Source organism: Dasypus novemcinctus, chromosome 3, assembly GCF_030445035.2.
Source record: "Dasypus novemcinctus isolate mDasNov1 chromosome 3, mDasNov1.1.hap2, whole genome shotgun sequence".
In the NCBI taxonomy this organism is placed as follows: Eukaryota; Metazoa; Chordata; class Mammalia; order Cingulata; family Dasypodidae; genus Dasypus; species Dasypus novemcinctus.
The window spans coordinates 150,402,513-150,423,226 of NC_080675.1; the positions used below are offsets into that span (position 1 = coordinate 150,402,513).

The window sequence follows — 20,714 nt, forward strand, 5'->3', positions numbered from 1 at the left end:
TCTGTTGGTTGCCCTTAGATTAGGGGTTCCTCCTAAACTGGTCCTAAAACCCTATCCTGACTGTAGGTAGGTGCTCTCTGGGCAGGCACCATCAACTTCCCACATTTCCAGGTCAACAAAATCCTTCTTAAGGGATCAGAGTGCAGATAGGTGGATTACTTCTGGGAAAATCTGAGGATCTTTTCCCCCAATCAGCACACATCATACCAACCCCTAAGTGAGGCACCTTCCCCAGCTTTGCCCTTTAATCTCCTCCCATAAGGCTCTTCTTGCCACCTTACACTTTTGGGCTCACAAAGTCTCCTGTCCCCTGGCTTGAAAAACAAACAAGTCTAAAATCTCAGCAGAGGTCCACCATGTATTTTGAAGTTTAGGAGTCAGTGTGGTGGTGGGTTGTTGTGGTGGCTGGTTTGTTGTTTTTGATGGTAGTGCTGGCGATTTTTAATTAAAAAGTTAAAAACACACAAAACACCACTGGTTACAACTCTGACAAGGGTAATGGCTGCTGGAGAAAAATCCACCAGTCTGCTGGGAGAGGCTCAGTTGGTCTTTGTTCAGAAAGTCCTGGCTGACCACATATAAAAATCCCAATCATTCATATTTAAATGCCTGCCAGTTTAAATGTTAAAATATATATAATATATATACATCATTTGCAGTTACTATTGAAATGTATCAAATCCTCCCAACCTTTTATACTATATACCTTATACATACTTATTTCAAATACTGGTTTGGTATTTAAGGTGTTCATCCCCAATCCTGTAAGGCTAAGAAAAAAATACACAGAAATACAAACTATACAGCTTGACAGCCTACCGGAATATAAAGTATTTTCAAACAGTTGAACAAGGGGAAAAAAACACATACTAAGAGAATTAAGTATTCTATTTTTAAAGTTTGGAATATTTTGATTTAGGGCAAGTGCAAGTGACTTGACTATTTAAAGCAAAAATCCTATTTATACCCTGGATAAGGAACTGAGGCCAAAATCCCTGCTTCACAATAGTTCTCTGGTGAGGACAAGGGACTTGGGTTGAGAATTTATTTCTTAAGTAAGAACCAAGTTTTATTTATTTACAAAAAAAAAAAAAATTTGGAAGGGGAAGAAGACAACTTTTACACAAAAGTACTACAACGGTAACTCCCTTTGGTAAAAAGTGTAAATGTCTTGTACATCTGTTCATAGGTACTAAATCTGAAGCCACATAAGTACTATGGTACACAATAAGCTAGAGCAGTTATGCTAGCACATCAAAGCATATTTCTTTTAATAAAAAATTGACAGTATGTACATTATTTACAAAAAAAAAAAAAAGAAAACCAAGTTAAAATTGTGTGTGGCGTGTGTGTGTTTCAGAGAGTAAAGCTGGTGGATGGCACTAGGGTAGACTATTAAAGAAGCAGGTACAAAACAGTTCCACGGGAGCTAAAAAGGACGACTCATTTGAACTTGTCGAGGTTGAGAACCAGAGGAGAGAAAAGGGTGGGCAGCAAGGGATTCGTCAGAAATCAAATCCACAAGATAATCAATCCCAAAGCCAAACTGCATGTACCAAATAAAACCTAATGGGTCATCTAGGTGTGCTCCACTGACCAGAAAAAAAATCAAATCCAGTTTTTTTTCCTTGTGAGGGGAGAGACGAGGAGCAGTGACCATCACAGTTATAATCCATCTGAGCTTTTAAGTCCTTCCCCAGACTGTCTTGTAAAAGCACTCCCATCTAGTCCAAGTGTGAACAGAATCTGGTTTCTTCACTGACTGTCAGGCCACAGGAGACTCCAGTCTTAGCTCTGCTGGTGTGTGCAAGCAAACTACATGTCTCTGTGCTTGCATGGACTTCATTTCCCTCCAGGGCAGGTTAGCACCCAAAACCCCTTGGGAAAAGTTCCAGCTCTGGCTCTGTAAGGTATTCATTTTCCTTATATGTAACCCACTTGGTGCCAGGTTGTATCAGCCACACACAGATCAAGGTGGCCATGTCCCAGAGAGGCCCAGTGAGGCTTGAAAGGCATCTTCCTTGTTTCTTCAGTGTGCATGAGTGCACATGCGTGCATGCACACACATACACACACACACACGCCTGTCAGGTGTCTGCTCTGACTTTGCAGTTATGGGGCTTTGAATACTGTGCCGTATTTGACACGGTACTTATTAATGCTCACAAAGTGCAGGGTCTCTGTGTCACAGGTGGTGGTACAGGGCACCAGGCCCTCCAGCCCCTCACCCATGAGCCACTTGCTGGTCTCTGCTGCCATTTCACGAGGCACATGCTCCTTGGTCCATTTATCTACCCAGGCCTGGAACCTCTGATGTAGCCGTTTGCTTACACGCTCGTGGGACTGCAAAAGAGAAAAAGGAAAAAAGAAAAAACTTGAATTATAGGACTAAAAACCCTTCAAATACAAAGCCTGATTTTCTCCTAAAGTATAACAGGGGAAAGATGTGGGCTCAAGTTTCAGATACGAGTTAGTAGAAAAAGGCCACAGGGAGTCTTCTGTTTAAAGAGAACTGAAAGAGTTAAGAACTTGGAGCATATAAGAAATCCATAAAGCCCCAAAAGAAATGCCAACACAGGCAGTGGGCAGAACTAGCTCGGTGTGTCTCCATTTTAGCATGCATTACAATCACCTAGGGAACTTGTTAAAAATACAGATTTCCTCAGTTTTACTAATCTCCATTTTAAACCAGCAATCAAGCTGATTCTAACTGACCCCACAGTGGGACACAATGAGTGATAGCTATTGGTCATTTCTGTCAGTATGCTGATCCACTTCTAGGTAAAAGTGCAAAACAAAGGGCTTAAAATCCACTCTCCTGTCAACATATGACCCCACCATCTCAGCTAAGTGGCAGGCCAAACAGATCTTTTTTCTTTTTTTAAAGATATATTTTTTATTTATTCCCTACTTGCCCCCGCCATCTGTCTGCTCTCTGTGTCCATTCACTGTGTTTTCTTGTGTCCACTTGTATTCTTGTCAGTGGCACTGGAAATCTGTCTCTTTTTGTTGCACGGGGCAGCTCTCCTTGTGGGGGGCGCACTCCTTGTGCATGGGGCTCCCCCATGTGGGGGACACCCCTGCATGGCACAGCACTCCTTGCACGCATCAGCACTGCGCGTGGGCCAGCTCATCACACGGGTCAGGAGGCCCTGGGTTTGAACTTTGGACCTCCCATGTGGTAGACGGACATTCTATCTATTGAGCCAAATCCGCTTCCCCAACACAGATCTTTAATGGATGTTTACATTCCCACCTACATGCCCACTAAATACTTATTGGTGCCTGCATGCTAGTAAGAGATACAAAGATGAATTAGGTGTTGCCCAGCTCTCCCAAAGAATCCAAACCAGAGTTCTGCAGACATATACTAACACAGCAGTAGCAGTGACTGAGTATACTGAACTGCCTACCTGAATGTTCTGTACTCCTTTCAAACTTCACCAGTTCAAAACAGAGCTTTTGATCTGTCTCCCAAATATGGTGACTTCTATCAACAATGTATCCCTCAATTTCCCATTTACTCAAGCAAAATACAAACAAAAATTAAAACAGGCATCATGCTTAATACCTTCCTTCCTCTCACCTCCCCATATCTGATCCATACGCTTACCTACACATCCTTAAATTATGCTTACAATTTAATTCCGCCACTGGGTTGCCAACACCTCTCACTTGAACAAAAACAGCCTTTGGACTAGTGTCTGGTCTTCCAACTTCGCTACCTCCCCACTCCCCACACTAATAGCAGCAGTCCAAGCCATCTTAGCCAATAATATCCCAGCGTTCCTCCAAACACACATACACACACACACACACACACACACACACACAACAACAACAACTCCACAGGTGGCCTCTATCCACCCTCCCAACTTCTTGCATCCCACTTTGGCTCTACACTCAAGCCATACCAGCTGGTGTTTTTACTTCTCAAACATGACAAACATCAAACATTTCCTTTCTCCCCACTCTTGGATTTGCAGTTTTCTTTGCCTAGAAAGTATCCCCACTCCCACCCCCAGCTCTAAGTAAGGTTGACTCCTTGCCATTATTCAGGCCTCAAGTGTCACCTCCCCAACGAGAGTAGGCCTGCATGCCAGTCACCCATGGTCATGTTGCCTGGTCTGTTTCTTGGTAGTGCTCACCACACTACTTTGTTTGCTCTACCTCAATGTTGTAGTCCCAGGGCATGGACCAACACCCGGCATATAACTGCAGCAGGAAGGTTTCACAATTGAGGAAGAATATGGAAACAGGTAGGATTCATACAAGCAAAAGCTCAGATATCATTTGAAGTGTAAATTCTGGGATGACTTCAACAGAAACTGTCACCAGCTATTTATTTGCTTAATGAACAATTCTCAGCTCCAAGAACAGGTTTCCATAAAGGAAGAGAAACAACCAAGAAGACTGAGATAGGCCTGGTCCAGGTTAAGTAGGGAGGTGTGCAGAGAAATTCCAGTTACTGGTTCTCACCTGATGAGCTCGGAGCAAGGCAGTCCTCCTATACATGTAGTCCTCTGACTTGATTACATACACCATCTTGTAGGAATTCAGCTTAAATCTACACTCCAGCTTATCCAGGCTATCCACATTCTCCATGGTCTTCTTGCTATTGCCTTCCTTCCCTTCCTTTTCCTGCTGTTCTCGACCTCGCTGACACTTCCGAATCCGCCGCAGATTCCTACAAAGCAAAAATGTCCTGCAGAATGAGAGCTTGTTCCGACACTGATCCCCATGACAACCCCCAAAGTAATTTTCCTTATTACATGCCTTCATAACACTATCACAAAGTTAGTTACACACTGGAAAAAAAAATTTCAAATACAAAGACACATACAACAAAAAATAGAAATCAAATCCTTAACCATCCTTTACCCTCAGTTCTTCAGATTCCAATTGCCTTGGCAGAGATAACTGTTAATGGTTTTGAAGATTATTATTTTTTATTTTTTATATATTTCTCTCCCCTTCCTCTCCCCCCAGTTGACTGCTCTCTGTGTCCATTCGCTGTGTGTTCTTCTGTGTCTGCTTATATTTTTGTCAGGCAGCACCAGGAATCTGTGTCTCTTTTTGTTTTGTCATCTTACTGTATCAGCTCTCTGTGTGTGCGGCCCCACTCCTAGGCAGGCTGCACTTTTTTGCATGGGGTGGCTCTCCTTACGGGGCACACTCCTTTGCATGGGGCGCCCCTATAAGGGGGACACCCCTGTATGGCACGGCACTCCTTGCATGCATCAGCACTGCGCGTGGGCCAGCTTCACCACCCGAGTCAGGAGGCCCTGGGTTTGAACCTTAGACTTCCCATGTGGTAGGCGGATGTTCTACCCATTGAGCCACATCTGCTTTCCTGTTAATGGTTTTGATTTAATCCTTCCAGGCCACCATCTATGTATTTACATATGTTCTTATCTGCCATAGTTTGGTTTTGGAATTTTGTTTTTCAGACAAAATAGGATCACACTATGTTTACTGTCTCAACTTTTTACATAATGTCATACAGCTTTTAAAATTTCACCACACATACTGTTGCAGAGGAATATACCCTAATTTAACCATTCCCTAACAGACTCAATCAGGGTTCCTCATCTGAACCATAGAACACAGAAAACTGAGTGCCCTTTTTTTACAATTCTCCCAAAGGTAGTATGTAACCAATGCTACCTTATATAGACAGGAAAGATGTTAGTTAATTCACAACATCAGTGGATTCCTTAGGGGGTTTCAAGAGCTTAATTCTCTCATGACCAGCTCAGAGAGCTGCCAACTGATCAATTTATTGCATCCAGTACTTTGATGTTAAAAAGGTATCTTCATTGGGTAACTTTGTATACATGTATTTCTGTAGGACACCAATTCTTAGGGCCAAGGATGCTTGGGAGTCTCTAAGTCCCATTCTGAGGTCTGAGAGATCAAAACTATTTTTCTTTTTTTTTTTTTTTTTTTTTTAAAAGATTTATTTATTTTATTTAATTTCCCCCCCTCCCCTGGTTGTCTGTTCTTGGTGTCTGTTTGCTGCGTCTTGTTTCTTTGTCCGCTTCTGTTGTCGTCAGCGGCACCCGCTTCTGTTGTCGTCAGCGGCACGGGAAGTGTGGGCGGCGCCATTCCTGGGCAGGCTGCTCTTTCTTTTCACGCTGGGCGGCTTTCCTCACGGGCGCACTCCTTGCGCGTGGGGCTCCCCCACGCGGGGGACACCCTTGCGTGGCACGGCACTCCTTGCGCGCATCAGCACTGCGCATGGCCAGCTCCACACGGGTCAAGGCGGCCCGGGGTTTGAACCGCGGACCTCCCATATGGTAGACGGACGCCCTAACCACTTGGGCCAAAGTCCGTTTCCCAAACTATTTTTCTAATAATACTAAAACATTTGCCTTTTTCTTTGTGTTAACATTTGCACTGGAAGGGCAATAGCAATGGTGAATAAAATTGCTGGCTGTACTTAGCAGTCTTTGTTTTATTTATTTCTCCCCCCAACTCACTGTTTGCGTGTGTTGTCTGCTCTTCTTTTTAGGAGGCACCGGAAACAGAACTTGGGACCTCCAATGTGGGAGTGTGGTACTCAATTGCTTGAGGCATATCTGCTGCACCCCTTTCAATGTTCTGAATAGGACCAAATCCAATATTTCTGGGATATACCCTTTTTGGAAATGTTAAGGCACAAAAGGCCTGTCTTCAAGGTTAGACCTTGGCACATGGATTGAGAGGGTATCCATCATTCACTAAATGATGAGAGTAGCTCACTTGCCTAAACTGTTTGTACAAAGAATATGGTTTATGCTGAACACCTGCTTTCATTTTGAGAGTCTGCAATTTTAGTTACATGCTAGGCAGAAGTGTCTACATGACTAGCTCCCAATAAAAACCTTTGTTTCTAATGACCTTTGTTCATGGACATTTCAAATGTTTTCCCAATTTGTTGCTGGAGGAATTAAGCAGGTCCTATATGAGTCCACTGGGAGAGGACTCTGAGAAACTTGTGCCTAGTACCTCCAGACTTTGCCTCAGGTACCCTTTCCCTTTGCTGATTTTGCTTTGTAACCTTTCGCTGTAGTAAATCTTAACTGTGAGTATGACTATACACTGAGTCTTGTGAGTCTTCACAGTCAGTCATTGAACCCTGGAGACCCCAAATACATATTTCTATCTGACAGAGGAAAGTTATGGCTGATACTATAAAATTCTCATCTCCCTGGTTCTTTGACACATGTTCAGTAAGTCCATGGTATAACAGCCACACAGACCTTAAATTAGCATCCTCAGAGGACAGAATGAATAAAAACAAAAACCAAGAATCTGAGAGCCATTTAACTCCCCATTCCTCAATTACACATAAGTATTTACTGCTAACAGGTGTCCCAGCTTACTTACCTTGGGAGAAATACTGGTTTCTGTGCCAGATGCTCACGAAGCTCAGGAGAGGTAGTATCAGAATTCATATAACGTTCCACGTAGTCTGACCAGCGCTAGGATTACAGACACAAAATGCAGATCAAGGGAGATCACAAAAACTGAAATTCACCTTCATCAGGTAGTTTAGAAAATTTTATAACTAAAATGTCTGAAATCTACACATGTAAGAATAAAAAAAAAAATTTCCTTTCCATAATTGACATGTCTGTTACCTGGTATTGGAACAGAGATTAAAAATTCTGTTAGATATCAAGACCCAATTTTCTAAGATGCTGAAGTTACTAGAGGTCACAAATTGACAGTAGTTGGTTTGTTAAGTTTTATTTCCCCAAAGAAAATTTCGTTAAAAACTAAATGAATACGTGAAAATCAGTACCCTTCCCTTCATAGTAAAATCTGGATTTCTGACAGCTCTTGAAAACAAAAACAAAACCCCAAATTTTGCCACCATGAGCCAATATTCCCACAAAACAACAGTCTTCTCACATTTCATACCTCCCCCCCAACATCATACATTTGGTCTGCATCTCTCATTTATATTACCTGCCAACTCTGACAACCACCCGAAACTGTCTTCTTTATGGGGTTGAGAAGTCCTGGCTTTGTTTACCCAATAAAAAGTAAAGATGACACAAAAATCAAGATGATGCTCAGCAAATGGTTTCTGCAATATGCCTGCCCATACCTCTGCTTCGACAGGGTCATCCGAGTTCTCCTCTTCTGTGTCCAGAAGCTCAATGGTCAGCTGAACCTGGCCTTGGCTCTGAATGAACATAAGCTGTAAATAAGAAACCTAAGTGTAAACAAAAGACCATCTCCAAAGTTGTAACCTAGTTTCTAAAGGGTTGGGACATTGAGGAGGCAAGAGTTTAAAGATTGTAAAATTTTGTTCTTATTGAAGAGTTGGGGGAGATACTCAAAAGTTTGGGAAGTCAGTGACAAAGACATAAGTCCAAAGCTTGCAAACACCAAAATGAAATATAAAAGAGCAAAAAGTACCATTTTAGAATTCGTATCTCAAGATTAGCTCAAACAATAATCAATGCCAGCAAGAGTGCTTTGAAAAGCAAGTATTTTGCTCATTAGAAAGAAATATGGCTTATGTGGCCAGGCATAAAATTCAATGCCCTTTCACCTGATTATCTCATTTCTGGGACTTAAAACAAAAGGCATAAGTAAGTCTATAGGGCTTTAAACAAACAATGAAAACGTCTCACTATGTTAAAGTGGAAAACAACAACCACCATCAAAAACGGCAATGGCATTTACACTGCAAAAAGGACACAAGATATTAAACATGCTTTGGGTCAAGGACCAGAAAAATATAAACATCTTAAGAAGTGATTTGCTCAATGAGATCCAATCATATTTGAAATTCTTAGTTCTGCTTATACTATTGTGTAATTTGGAAAATTAATATTTGAAAGCAACACGTCAATAGAGGCAAAAGTGATTCACATTTTGCATAAAAGAACTAAGAAAAGGTGACAGCACACGGATCTCACGTTTCAGAAACCTGGGATTATCAACACTCTTACCCTATGTGCTTGTTGCAGGCATGATCGCTATAAAGAATCACACAGAGAAGAATAGAGATTGGAAGGGAGCTTGAATATAATTTATTTCAACCTTCATTTTACAGAGAGGAAAACTAAGATGCAGAGAAGGGAAATGATTATTCTTGTGGGGACATGTTGGTTCAGGTGTGATATATTTATTGAATAATACACGGTATAGTGTGAACTTAGTAAGGGGTCCATGGTTTTACCTGACTGGCAAAGGGATGCGTGGAACAAAAGAGGTTAAGAATCCTTGTCCTAAAATGACAAGATCTGTCCTGTTACCATAAGGAGTATTCTTCAAAGTGTGAAGACAGTCTCCTTTCCATATGCCTAAAATCAAACTCAATTTCATCCCAAAAGACTCTTCCACCTGGGTCACCTGTCTTGTTATGCCCTTTATCATGTTTTCACTTCAGCGCTCTCACCTCTGCAAGCAGTCTCCAAATCTTATTGACTAGCTTTATTATTACACTGTGCACATGTACCACCCAAGTCTGGTATTTCCTCTGATTATAAACATGCCTCTAGTTCCTCCACTCCTTCTTACCCAGTGACACCAAACTGATCTTCCTGAAAGTTCAACTCCAATGGGCTATTCAGCCCTTAATAATGCTTCACAGCTCATCAACCTTAAGAAAATTTCAACTTTTTACTTAGTATGCATGGAAGATCTTCCCTTTCCATACACCTCCCTCATTAATACCCTATACTTCATTTATCCAACACATGGTCAATGAATGTCTACAATATTTCAGGCAGAGGACACATTAAAGACAACATGGTTTCTGGCTTGGAGGAGGTCAATTTAGTAAAAGGAAACAGGAATATAAAGAGTCATATTTACAATACAACTTACTACATAGATACTGTTCTAAAGATAGGCAAAATGTGCTGTGGGAGTAAATAATTTCTCCTCAGCAAACTGCGGAAGGCTTCGTTTCACTAAAGTAACTGGGCTGGACCCTGAAGGACACAAGGGAAGATCAATCAATTTCAAGCACAGAAAATATTGCTTATAAAACTACATAAATAACTACACCTCCAGAAAAGGGCAAAGGGTATGAATAAGCAATGCACAGAAGAGACAGAAATAGGCAACAGTAGCAAACAGAAATGTGAATTACAGTAAGACAATTTCTTAAATCTATCTGACTGATGAAAATAAAGTCTGATAACAAGGGGGTGGTGAAACAGCAAATATGCATACCTTTCTCCCCAGTAATTTCATGTCTCTGTGTCTACTACCTGAGACACATAATTATATCTGCATAAAAGTAATGCATACAATGAAATGTTGTTCAATGTAGCACTATTTGGGATAGTAAAAAGTGAAATAGTTTAAATGTTCACCCATAAAGGAATGATTTTTTAAACCTATGGTTCATCCATACCAATACCTGTAACACAGCAGTTGATGAAAGCAAGATGCAGAAGAGTATGTGTAGTCTAACACCATTTATTTTTACACACACATAAAAGGTTCTAGATGGTTATACATCAGAGATAAATCTGCCTCATATAGCCAAGCAGTGTAGGAAGTACACAGAATAAGCTAAGTGAGATAAGGCTGGAACATGGTAAGAGGAACAGGAGCTTGAATAACTTTATATCAAAATAAAAACTACTCAATTTTGTCTTTGCTAAATAATTTTTTTTTTTTTAGTAGGCACTGGGGAGATTGAACCCAGGACTTTGTACACGGGAAGTAAGAGCTCAAACCATTGTGTTGTATGTGCTCCTGTGAGAGTCATTTTAAAGGATCACTTTGGGGACAAACTTTCCTGATTTCTAAGCTTTTGTTCTGCTATCTCCTCTGGGACCCTGACAACCATTCTTATGCATGAGGTGAGCCTAGCCTTTCTCAGTCTTTCATCTGCACAATTTAATTACACTGTTAATTAACTGGGGGTGGGGATGGTAATTTTGTTCACCATGAAACTAAAAACCCAGTAAACTCATAAGAAACATTTATAGATTTAAAACCCTGAAGAGCTTAGGAAATATTTCCCGCGGTGGGAAAGTCCTCTGGTGACTCTGGCAATAGAATATTAGATCTGAGACTAAACTAGAAAATGCATTTCCAGTTCTTTGATTCCAAATTAGGCAAATGGTATATAAGTGATAAAAGTGACAAAACAGCTGAAAGTATAAGCTGACAATAGAATACAGAATTTGGGGTCAGATCATTAAAGTACAAAGAACATACTCAAAGAGGCCAAATTTTTAGTTAGCTTAGCTCTTTCTACTTGGCCAACTACAAATCTTGTTCTGGGTCACCTGTCCCTACCTTTATCACATAAATATAAAAAAGCTATGTCAAACCATACACATTCATTGCATAGCTGCAATCACAGTATACATACTTATGTATCTTTTATTTGCTTCACGTTTTTATAATACATAATTAATTTTTAATGACTGCAAAACATGCCAGCCAGTGCCATACTGGGTTGGACATTTAGGTTGTTTCCAAATATATGCTTTTATAATTAGCTATTATTATGAGTGGAAAACTGAAAACAAGCTAAATTTCCAATAAAATAAGTATGATTCTTTAAAAATGAAATATCAGGGAAGCAGCTGTGGCTCAATCAGTTGGGCTCCCATCTACCAGAGGGGATGTCCTGGGTTTGCATCCCGGGGCCTCCTTGTGAAGGGAGGCTCACCCACATGCTGCGGAGTGCCGCCCAGCCCACAAGTTCCACGGAGAGCCGACTCAGCAAGGTGACGCAACAAAAAAAAAAAAAAAAAAAAAAAAAAAAAAAAAAAAAAGGGGGGGGGGGAGACAAGCAAAAACGCAGAAGAGCACGCAGCAAACAGACACAGAGCAGAGAGCAAGCGAGCCACAAGGGGGAGAATAAATAAAAAAATAAATACACAGAAGAATGTACAGTGAATGGACACAGAGAGCAGACAGCACACAAAAAGCCACAAGGGGGGGGGGATAAAAAAAAAACAAAACAAGTATCAAAAAAAAAAAAATCATAAAAAAGACGGTGATGACCCCAGTGTGTTAACTGAGCTAAAATAAGTTATAGAACTTTTGCCCAGGACAATCTCTTTCAAAATATATACCCACTGACAGAAAAGCCCAAAAACATCAGTGATCATTTTTAAACAATAGTATTTACAAGTGTTATGATATGGAAAAATATTCAGAAAAAAAAAAAGAATACAAACTTCTAAAAACCATATTCAAAGCAAATTAATTTTGAAAGCATAAAGAAAGGCAGGAAGTAACTGATTCTTTGAAGCCAACATCACCCTAACAGCAAAGCCAAATAAAGATGTAACAGGAAAGAAAATTACAGACATATATCCCTTATAAATATAGATGCAAAAGTTCTCAACAAAATATTAGCAAACTGAATTCAACAGCAAGGTGACTAAACATTTAAAAAAATCAATTAATGTAATACACCTTATCACATTAAAAGAATGAAGGAGAAAAAACATGTATTTTTCCCCCTTTTCATCAATGCTCAACTGATGCAGAAAAGGCATTTGACAAAATCCAGCATCACTTCTTAATAAAAACACTCAGAAAACTAGGAATAGAAGGAAACTTCCTTAACATGATAAAGGAGCAGATATGAAAAGCCCACTGCTATCATCATACTCAATAGTCAAAGACTGAAAGCGTTCCCTCTAAGATCATGAACAAGACAAAGAGGCCTACTGTCACCACTGTTATTCAACACTACTCTAGAAGATATAGCCAGAGCTATTAGTCAAGAAAAAGAAATAAAAAGCATCCAAATTGGAAAGGGAGAAGTAAAACTTTCCCTATTTGCAGATGATATATATACACAGAAAACTCTAAAACACTGCTGTAAGAACTCAAAGATGTAAAGAAATGGAAGGACATTTTGTGTTCATGGATTAGAAAGCTAAATGGTGTTACAGTGTCAATTCTACCCAAAGTGATTTACAGATTCAACACAATCCCAATGAAAATTCCAATAAGCCATCTTTGCAGAAATGGAAAAGCCAATCATCAAATGGTCCTGATTAGCCAAAAGCTACAGTAATCAAAACAACATGATACTGACACAATGGAATCAAACTGAGAGTTCAGAAATAGACCCTCCTATCTATGGCCCATCGATTTTTTTTTAGGAGGTACCAGGGGTTGAACCCAGGAACCCAGGACATGGGAAGTAGGCACTCAACCACTGAGTTACATCTGCTTCCCTATGGCCCACTGATTTTTGACAAAGGTACCAACTCAGTGGAGAAAGAATAATCTCTTTCACAAATAGTGCTCAGAATGAAGGTGGATCCATACCCTCACAAAGCACATAACAAAAATCAACTTGAAATGGGTCAAAAACCTAAATGTAAGAAACAAATCTATAAACTCCTAGAAGTAAACATAAGAAAACATCTTCAGGACCTTATGTTAGGCAATGGTTTTCTTACACTTCACACCCAAACCACAGCAACAAAAGAAAGATAAATGGGGCTTCATCATGAAAGTAAAAAGACAACTTAGAGAATGGGAGAAAATATTTGGAAACCACATGTCTGATAAGAGCTTAATATCTAGAATATATAAAGCAATTGTACAACTCAATGACAAAAAGATCAGCAACCCAATTTAAAAAAAAAGTATAAAAGACTTGAATAATTTCTCTAAAGAGATACAAATGGCCAATAAACATGAAAAGATCTTCAATATCATTAACAATTAAAGAACTGCAAATCAAAACCATAATGAGATACCATTTCATACCCATTAGAATGCCTACTATTAAAAAAGTGTTGGAGAAGATTGGGAGAACTAGGAACTCTTGTTCATTGTTGGTGAAGTGTGAACTGGTGCAGCTGCTGTGGAAAACAGTTTGGTGGTTCCTCAGAAGTACAGAATTACCATATGACCAGTAACCCGACTTCTAGGAATATACCCCAAAAGAAGTGAAACAGGGAAGACAGCATGTAGAATGAAATAAGCCAAACCAAAAAGGACAAACATTGTACATCCTCACTGATGCGAATAATTAGAATAGACAAATTCATGGGGTCAGGATCTAGAATATAGGTTACCAGGGGCCATGCTGGGGGTAAGGAATGGGGAGTCAATGCCTAATTGGTACAGAATTTCTGTTTGGGGTAATAAAAAGTTTTGGTAATGAACGATGGTGATGGTTAGCATATTGGGAATATAATTAACACCAATGAATTATATATTTGAATGTGGTTAAAAGGGAAATTTTAGGATGTATATATGTTACTAAAATAAAAATAAAAATAAAAATAGCCCTCCTCCCCCCCAAAAAAAACACCCCATAGGACTGTACAACACAGTGAACCATAAACTATGGACTATAGTCAATAGTATAATTATAATAATATTGCTTTATAAATTTTGACAAAGGTACTACATTAATGCAAAGTATTATTAATAGGGAAAACTGAGTGCATGAGAGGGGTATCAGGGAACTCTGTTTATACATGATTTTTCTGAAAATCTACAAATTCTGTAATAAAAAAAATTTTTTTTTAATGGTAGGGAAAATTTTTTAGAAAGGCAGTAAGGAAACAAAGTGAAAAGTCCATGGAAGATTTTACTTCCATGTTTCTACACGTTTGAATTTCCTCTAATTGTCACCAGCAAGGTCCCTAACTTCATGAGCAACTCTCACCTTAAAGCAATTCTCATCTGACATGAGTTGCTCAGCCTTCCGCTGGTATGTTGACTCCAGGAGGCTCCGTGAAGCTTGTGTGTTCAGCTGGCCTCCAGTGGCCCCATTATTGTTTTCAGACAGGTAAAGGTCAGTCACCTGCACACAGATCTCATCACTCACAATGTGCTGCAGCTGGAAATCAAGAGCATGTGGTCAGTGAACCAAAGAAAATACCCACTTTTCCCTGTCATACACTCACTCAAAACCTCCTTTGATCCAATCACTTAGTTCAAAAAGAGTTTTTTTAAAATTTAAGCACATGCAGATCCTAAAGAGGTTGAATATAGACTTGCCATGACCTAGCAATACCACTACTGGATATATACTCAGAAGAACTGAGAGCAGTGACATGAACAGACATTTGCACACTGATGTTCATAGCAATGTTATTCATGATTGCTAAAAAAGATGGAAACAACCTAGGTGTCGATCAACAAATGGGTGGATAAACAAATTCTGGTATATACACGATGGAATATAAAGCAGCTGTAAGAAGAAATGAAGTCATAAAGCACATGACAACATGGATGAACCTGAAGGACATTATGTTGAGTAAAACAAGCCAGACACAAAAGGACAAATATTGTATAGTGCATTATCATGAACTAAATATATTGTGTAAACCTCATGGAGTTAACTTGAATATGGATGACCAGAAAATAGAATGAGGCAAGAGAATGGAAAATTGAGGGTTAATTTGTGCAGAATTGGTAAAAAGGTTGTGTGTTAAACTTTGGAAATGAATAGAAAAGGTGAAAGCCTAACAATGTTTGTAACTAGCAGTGCTAATTTACGGGTATGACAGTAGATGAAAGACTAAGGTCATGTATATCACTAAAAAGAAAGCTAAAATATGTAACATGGAACTGTGTAGCATAGTAAATCCTCATGTGAATTATGAGTATGGGTAATACTGCATATATGACTGTTTTCCTCTGAAACTGAACAAATGTAGGTTATGTTAGTATCAGGCAAAAAAACCAAACAAACCAAAATAAACCCACCACCACCACCAAAACAAAAAACACATTCTGCTAAGTGAAAGAAACCAGACACAAAGCACTATATATTGTATGATTCCATTGATACAAAATGTAAATATCAACTAATGTATAAAGATGGAATTAGATTAGTGGTTACATAAGGCTAGGGAAGGACAGTGGGACTGAGAGGTAACTGCTAAGGGGTGTGGAGTTTTTCTTTTTGGAATACTGAAACGGTTCTAAAAATTCCTGTCATGAATGCAAAACACAGTGATTACACTAAAAGCCACTGACTGTACACTTTGGACAGAATGTATGGTATGTGAATATATCTCAATAAAATACTGCTTTAAAAAATTTTTTAAGCACATAAAACCATTATTTTATTTTCTTGGAGCACACTCAAGCCAAGATCTTTAATCCCATCACTGGTTCATGAATAAGACTTCCCTATCTATTTAAAAGAGAAAAACCATAGGCAACCAGGGTTAATGTGCTTATTTAAAGGAAAAATAAAAATGTTTATTAATTCCTGCCCATATTCTTGATCTAAGGAACTTTAAAAAATCTCTCTCTCTCTCATGAAAGAAAATTTCCATGGTTCGTATTTTCATGGCACTGTTCTACACTTAAAATATGCTTTCACATATTCTCATCTGTTCCTCACAAATATCCTGGGAAGCAGTCAGGAGAGGGGTGCTTCATTTTATGAGACAAATCTACCTGCCAGATGAGAAATCACACTGCATGAGCTAAGCTGAAGGGCCTCAGAGAGCCATAAAAGTGAGATCCATGTTTATGTCCTCAGCCTTTGTGCAAAGTCCAAAAGTCATTAAGTATTTACGAAATGGTTAATGAATTAATTTCCAGGGCAGCTCAGGTGAAGAAGCAAACTGGGATTAATATTCAAGCTTCCTGACTCCCAGGCCAATACTCTTTACAACACACTGCCTATTTTTTTACTGTTTAATAGAAAGTGTAATACTTAAATTGTGTATAATATTAATTCATTTGCAATACAAGTCAATCATGACTATCAGTAACTTTTGTGACTATTTTATTAAACTATCCAGTGACTAGGAAGCTGAAATTTTTCCAAGTTTCCATTCTTACAGGTCATGACAGTATTTCTAAGTTGAAATAAAAATTCTTCCAAGTGAAACTTCACTCATTAAAATGCCAGAGAATGTGAAAAACAGATACAAGTAGAAAGCAAAATGTTAATTTCAGTATTAATTTGTCTATTCTACTTTAAAATTCTCATAGCCACTAAGCCATCCTATTTTTAGGAAGGTATATTCTTTTTGAAATGTTAGTAACTATGACAACTACTTATTTTTAACACTAAAAATAGTCTTAAATGACAAGCATGTGTATTTGTAGCTAAGTGGACATGGTACAAGATCAGAAGAGTGAGTGACTTGAAAGTGGTAGAAAGTATCTCCAAGTAAATGGATATAATTAAGTTAAATAAGTTACAATCAGTCCAGGTAATAAGTTCTAATGTGACCATTAAAATAATGCTTATGATGATTTGATAACATAGGGAAAAGGTGAAGATCAAGTGTAGAGATGGGGGAAATAGCAGGGTAAAAAGTATACCTACATCATGTCTCTACCATACAGATACTCCACCTGCTTTATACTTCCTTGTTGCATGAGATCTGTCAGTGACTGTTGGATAAATGATCCCTCCCAAAGTCTTCGGAAAGGGCAGCACTATATATTCACGGATAACTAGGCAACTCCCACTCCTAAGTGAGGCTGGTTAGATTCTCTCTCCTATTAGGTCTACTTTTTAAGGAGCATCTGGATAGAAAGGACAGGTAAACTGTGGCCATTGCAAGCCAAAAGTTCAGGGGACTGGAGAAGCCTTGAGTATATGCAGAATGTCCATCAGCAGAGGGAAGCATGAGAATGGAGTGACTGTTAGAAAGAAGGCAAGCAGGAGGGAAAAAAACTTTTACAGCCCATTCTCTCCATGGTCTGGCCATATTTTGAGCTGTGTACTTAGATGTCTGTGAGACTGCCTATTATATTCTTAAAACAAAATAAATTCCTCTTAAACTAGTCTGGAAAAGGAGAGGTAAATATATGGCTTGACCTTGAAATATGTATGTTCTACCTCTATTCAGCAAGGAACTCTAGGGGAATACCAAAAGAGATAAGAGAATCAGAGACGATATGCCCCCCAATGGAGGATTAAGAAGAGGAGAAGCTGGAATCTATGTTTTAAAAACTTAGTGGGTTTGGGTTTTCTGGATCAAATCTGTTTCCAGAAAAAAGGTATGTATTAGCTTGAAATCATAACCAGATGCTTCTAGTAAATGAGCTAATTACATCTATTATTTTAAAAACCAATTTGAGGCTTATAAAAAGTAAGCTATTGTTAGATATACCTTTCCTGTAAAAATATCTTCAGAGAGTAAATAAGTATACGGAATTACGAACCACCAAGCGAAGAAGAGCACTGCATGCTCAGCCATGGCAGACTAGGTAAGAGATAGGCCAGTTCGCAAGCTGTTCCCTGAGAACAGTAAGGGCCAGGGAGCTGGGGTCAGGACCACTACAGTCTCTAAAGGTGACGAGCAAGAAAGAACCAAAACATTGGTTCTGAGATAGCTGATACTCCTGTGAGGGTATACTGAGAAAAAGAGCCAATATTACGGTTGAAATACTCCCACTTTGTTAACATGGGAAATTAGGCATCAAATTAACCTTCCTGTTCCCATGACGGAACCATATATGTATAAACATTTTTATGTGAGAAAGTTGCCTTTCTTTTTCCAAAAGAAATCTTACCTTTTTTCTTTGCCTGAACTATTTTTAGGAAAGGAATTCCTCCCTCACCAACCCTTAAACTCAACCATTCCCCCTCACCTGTCTGACAATGCTCTGGATCAGTTTGTCCATGGTAAAGGCAATGTAGGCGTGAATGGTGAACATCTCTCTCAGTGAATCTTCATACTGGGATGAGTCTATGTTGCCATCCAGCAGGCTCCGCACCATGTCCAGAAAAGCTGGGTAATAATCTTCTACATCAACATCCACTGTGGGAGAGATGGGACAGGTGAGGTCTATCCCTGCTGAAAAAAAGAGACTGGGATAGAGGGCAGGGCAAATCCCACAGCTGGTCTAAACAGCATTTGAAAGAACACTAAGGAATTCAAAACAGATCCACTTAATCTGTCAGAGATGAAATCTGACAGGTGGCTAAAATCAACAGCCTTGTCTATCAGAGGAGAGCCTTGTCTATCAGAGGAGAGTGACCGTTAACTTTCAGAGCAGCTTCTAACATTCCTACTGACCTCGCTATATAGACACTTAATTTACAGTACTGCTGGGTTCTGCATGATGGAAGACAAAATATCCCAGTGAAAAAGTTCCTTCAAAAAGTTGTTGACTCCCTTGCCGAGAGAGGAATCTGCTCTTCCTGCCTGCATAAGAGCTTCCTCACGCATAGGTCACTTGCTTAAAAGACTATTGTACTGCAGTGTAAAAGTGCAGATGATAAGAGGGAGACACAGCTGTACTCTAAGCACTGGAAAACCACTCAGGAACAGAAAAAAAAAGGAAGACAAATTAATCCTCTATGAATAATGAATCTGCATTTGTCGAAGTCCTTTTGTTTAAAAATGAATTCCCAACATTGTACTTCACAAATTGCATTAAATGATCTGTATTTACTGTACATGAATCACTTTAACCACGAGTTAGAATGAATCTTACTTATAAAAGAGGTATCTGGCAACTAGTAGAAGGCAGAAGAAATAATAAAAGGACTCTGCCTTTATCTTACTAAAATGAGACCTATCTATAAAGTTCAAAAGCAGGTAAACAGCATCTCCAGTGTTGAAAATGAAGGTAGCAGTTACCCTTGGAGCATCAGTGATGGAAGGAGGCACGAAGAGGCTATGGGGGTGTGGGTTATGTTCTGTTTCTTGACCTGGGTCCTGGTTACATAGGGGTGCTCATTGCATAAAAAATTCATCAAGCTGTACAATTCTCATTCTATACTTTTCTGAATATATGTTGCCCTTCAATAACAAGTTTACTAAAAATGAAAAAAAATTACAAAAATAGCTCTTCTTCATCAACTAATTGGTTACTCAGATTATAAAGTCTTTATAAGGGTGAAAAAAGGTTAAGAGCAAAAATTAAGTCCATGTCATCTGGAGTGTGACAGATCTGTTAAAGACAGGCAAGACAGGACAGTTACTATTTAGAATAAGTAACTGGCTTTAAGTTTCATCACAGAAAACCATCTTATTCATGCCCTTAACAGAGGTATGGGCTATAGCCTCAGAAATATGCTGTCATGAAAAATGCCTTTATGCCAGAATAAAGCTCTAAATCCAAATCACAGACTTGTAAACACAAGCTATGATCGATATCAGAGTTGTAGACTATGTTAGCCTAATACAGGTTAAGTCAGTGGTCTAAGCCAAGATTAGGACATTTTATTTCTAATTTCTACTCAAGCAGATAGAATCATCACATTAAGGCCCAGAATTTGTCTCTCTCAAGTTAGGACTAATCCAGATTAAGGCTTTTAGAATGAACTCACAATGTCATGAGCTCTTCAACACATAGAAGGCTAAGGGCGCGCGCACACACACGCGCGCGCACACACACGCGAGAAAGCACTCCTCAGATTGACTATTTCTCCAAGAGTCCAGAAGAAAGGCTTTATGAAAGTTTTTAGCTCACAGCTCAAGCACCTAATTTATGAATTGAACTCTTGAATCTTGACGCAGGCAGCATGGGAATTACTTAAAATACATTCCTTTAACTTTCACCTATTTCCTTTTTCTGAGTTCTCCAATCTTCATTTCTGATCTGCCTCTGCTGTTGTGTTTCATTAGATTTCCTCTTTATATCTTGTTTACAGATTTAGCTTATACACTAACTCTTCAGCTCCATCTTCTTTTCATAAATTATTTCTATTTCTTTGAAACGAGCTATGTACCTGACTGGGTGAAGAGAAGTCTCGCCCAGACATATCTGAGAAGACCCACATCTTTCTTACACACAAGCAAATAGGAATTATGTTCTGTCAAGGAGTAGAA

At 39.1% G+C, this 20,714-nt stretch overlaps 1 protein-coding gene across 38 annotated transcripts in view; it reads right to left on the reverse strand.

Moving 5' to 3' along the window:
* Positions 1 to 1,043: 1,043 nt before the first annotated feature.
* Positions 1,044 to 20,714, reverse strand: part of SIN3A (SIN3 transcription regulator family member A) — a 74,097-nt gene continuing 54,426 nt past the window's right edge. For 24 of the 38 annotated variants that reach the window (XM_058294541.1, XM_058294552.2, XM_058294542.1 and 21 more), the window contains 6 exons: positions 18,526 to 18,695; positions 14,621 to 14,794; positions 8,099 to 8,191; positions 7,372 to 7,466; positions 4,480 to 4,687; positions 1,044 to 2,343 (listed from right to left, as the gene is read on the reverse strand). In XM_058294541.1, coding sequence (XP_058150524.1) covers positions 2,113 to 2,343; positions 4,480 to 4,687; positions 7,372 to 7,466; positions 8,099 to 8,191; positions 14,621 to 14,794; positions 18,526 to 18,695 — 971 coding nt within the window. In that variant the 3' untranslated portion in view covers positions 1,044 to 2,112. Of the gene's footprint in view, positions 2,344 to 4,479; positions 4,688 to 7,371; positions 7,467 to 8,098; positions 8,192 to 14,620; positions 14,795 to 18,525; positions 18,732 to 20,714 lie in introns of all 38 variants that reach the window. The other 14 variants (XM_058294520.2, XM_058294528.2, XM_058294516.2 and 11 more) reach the window with 2 other exon arrangements.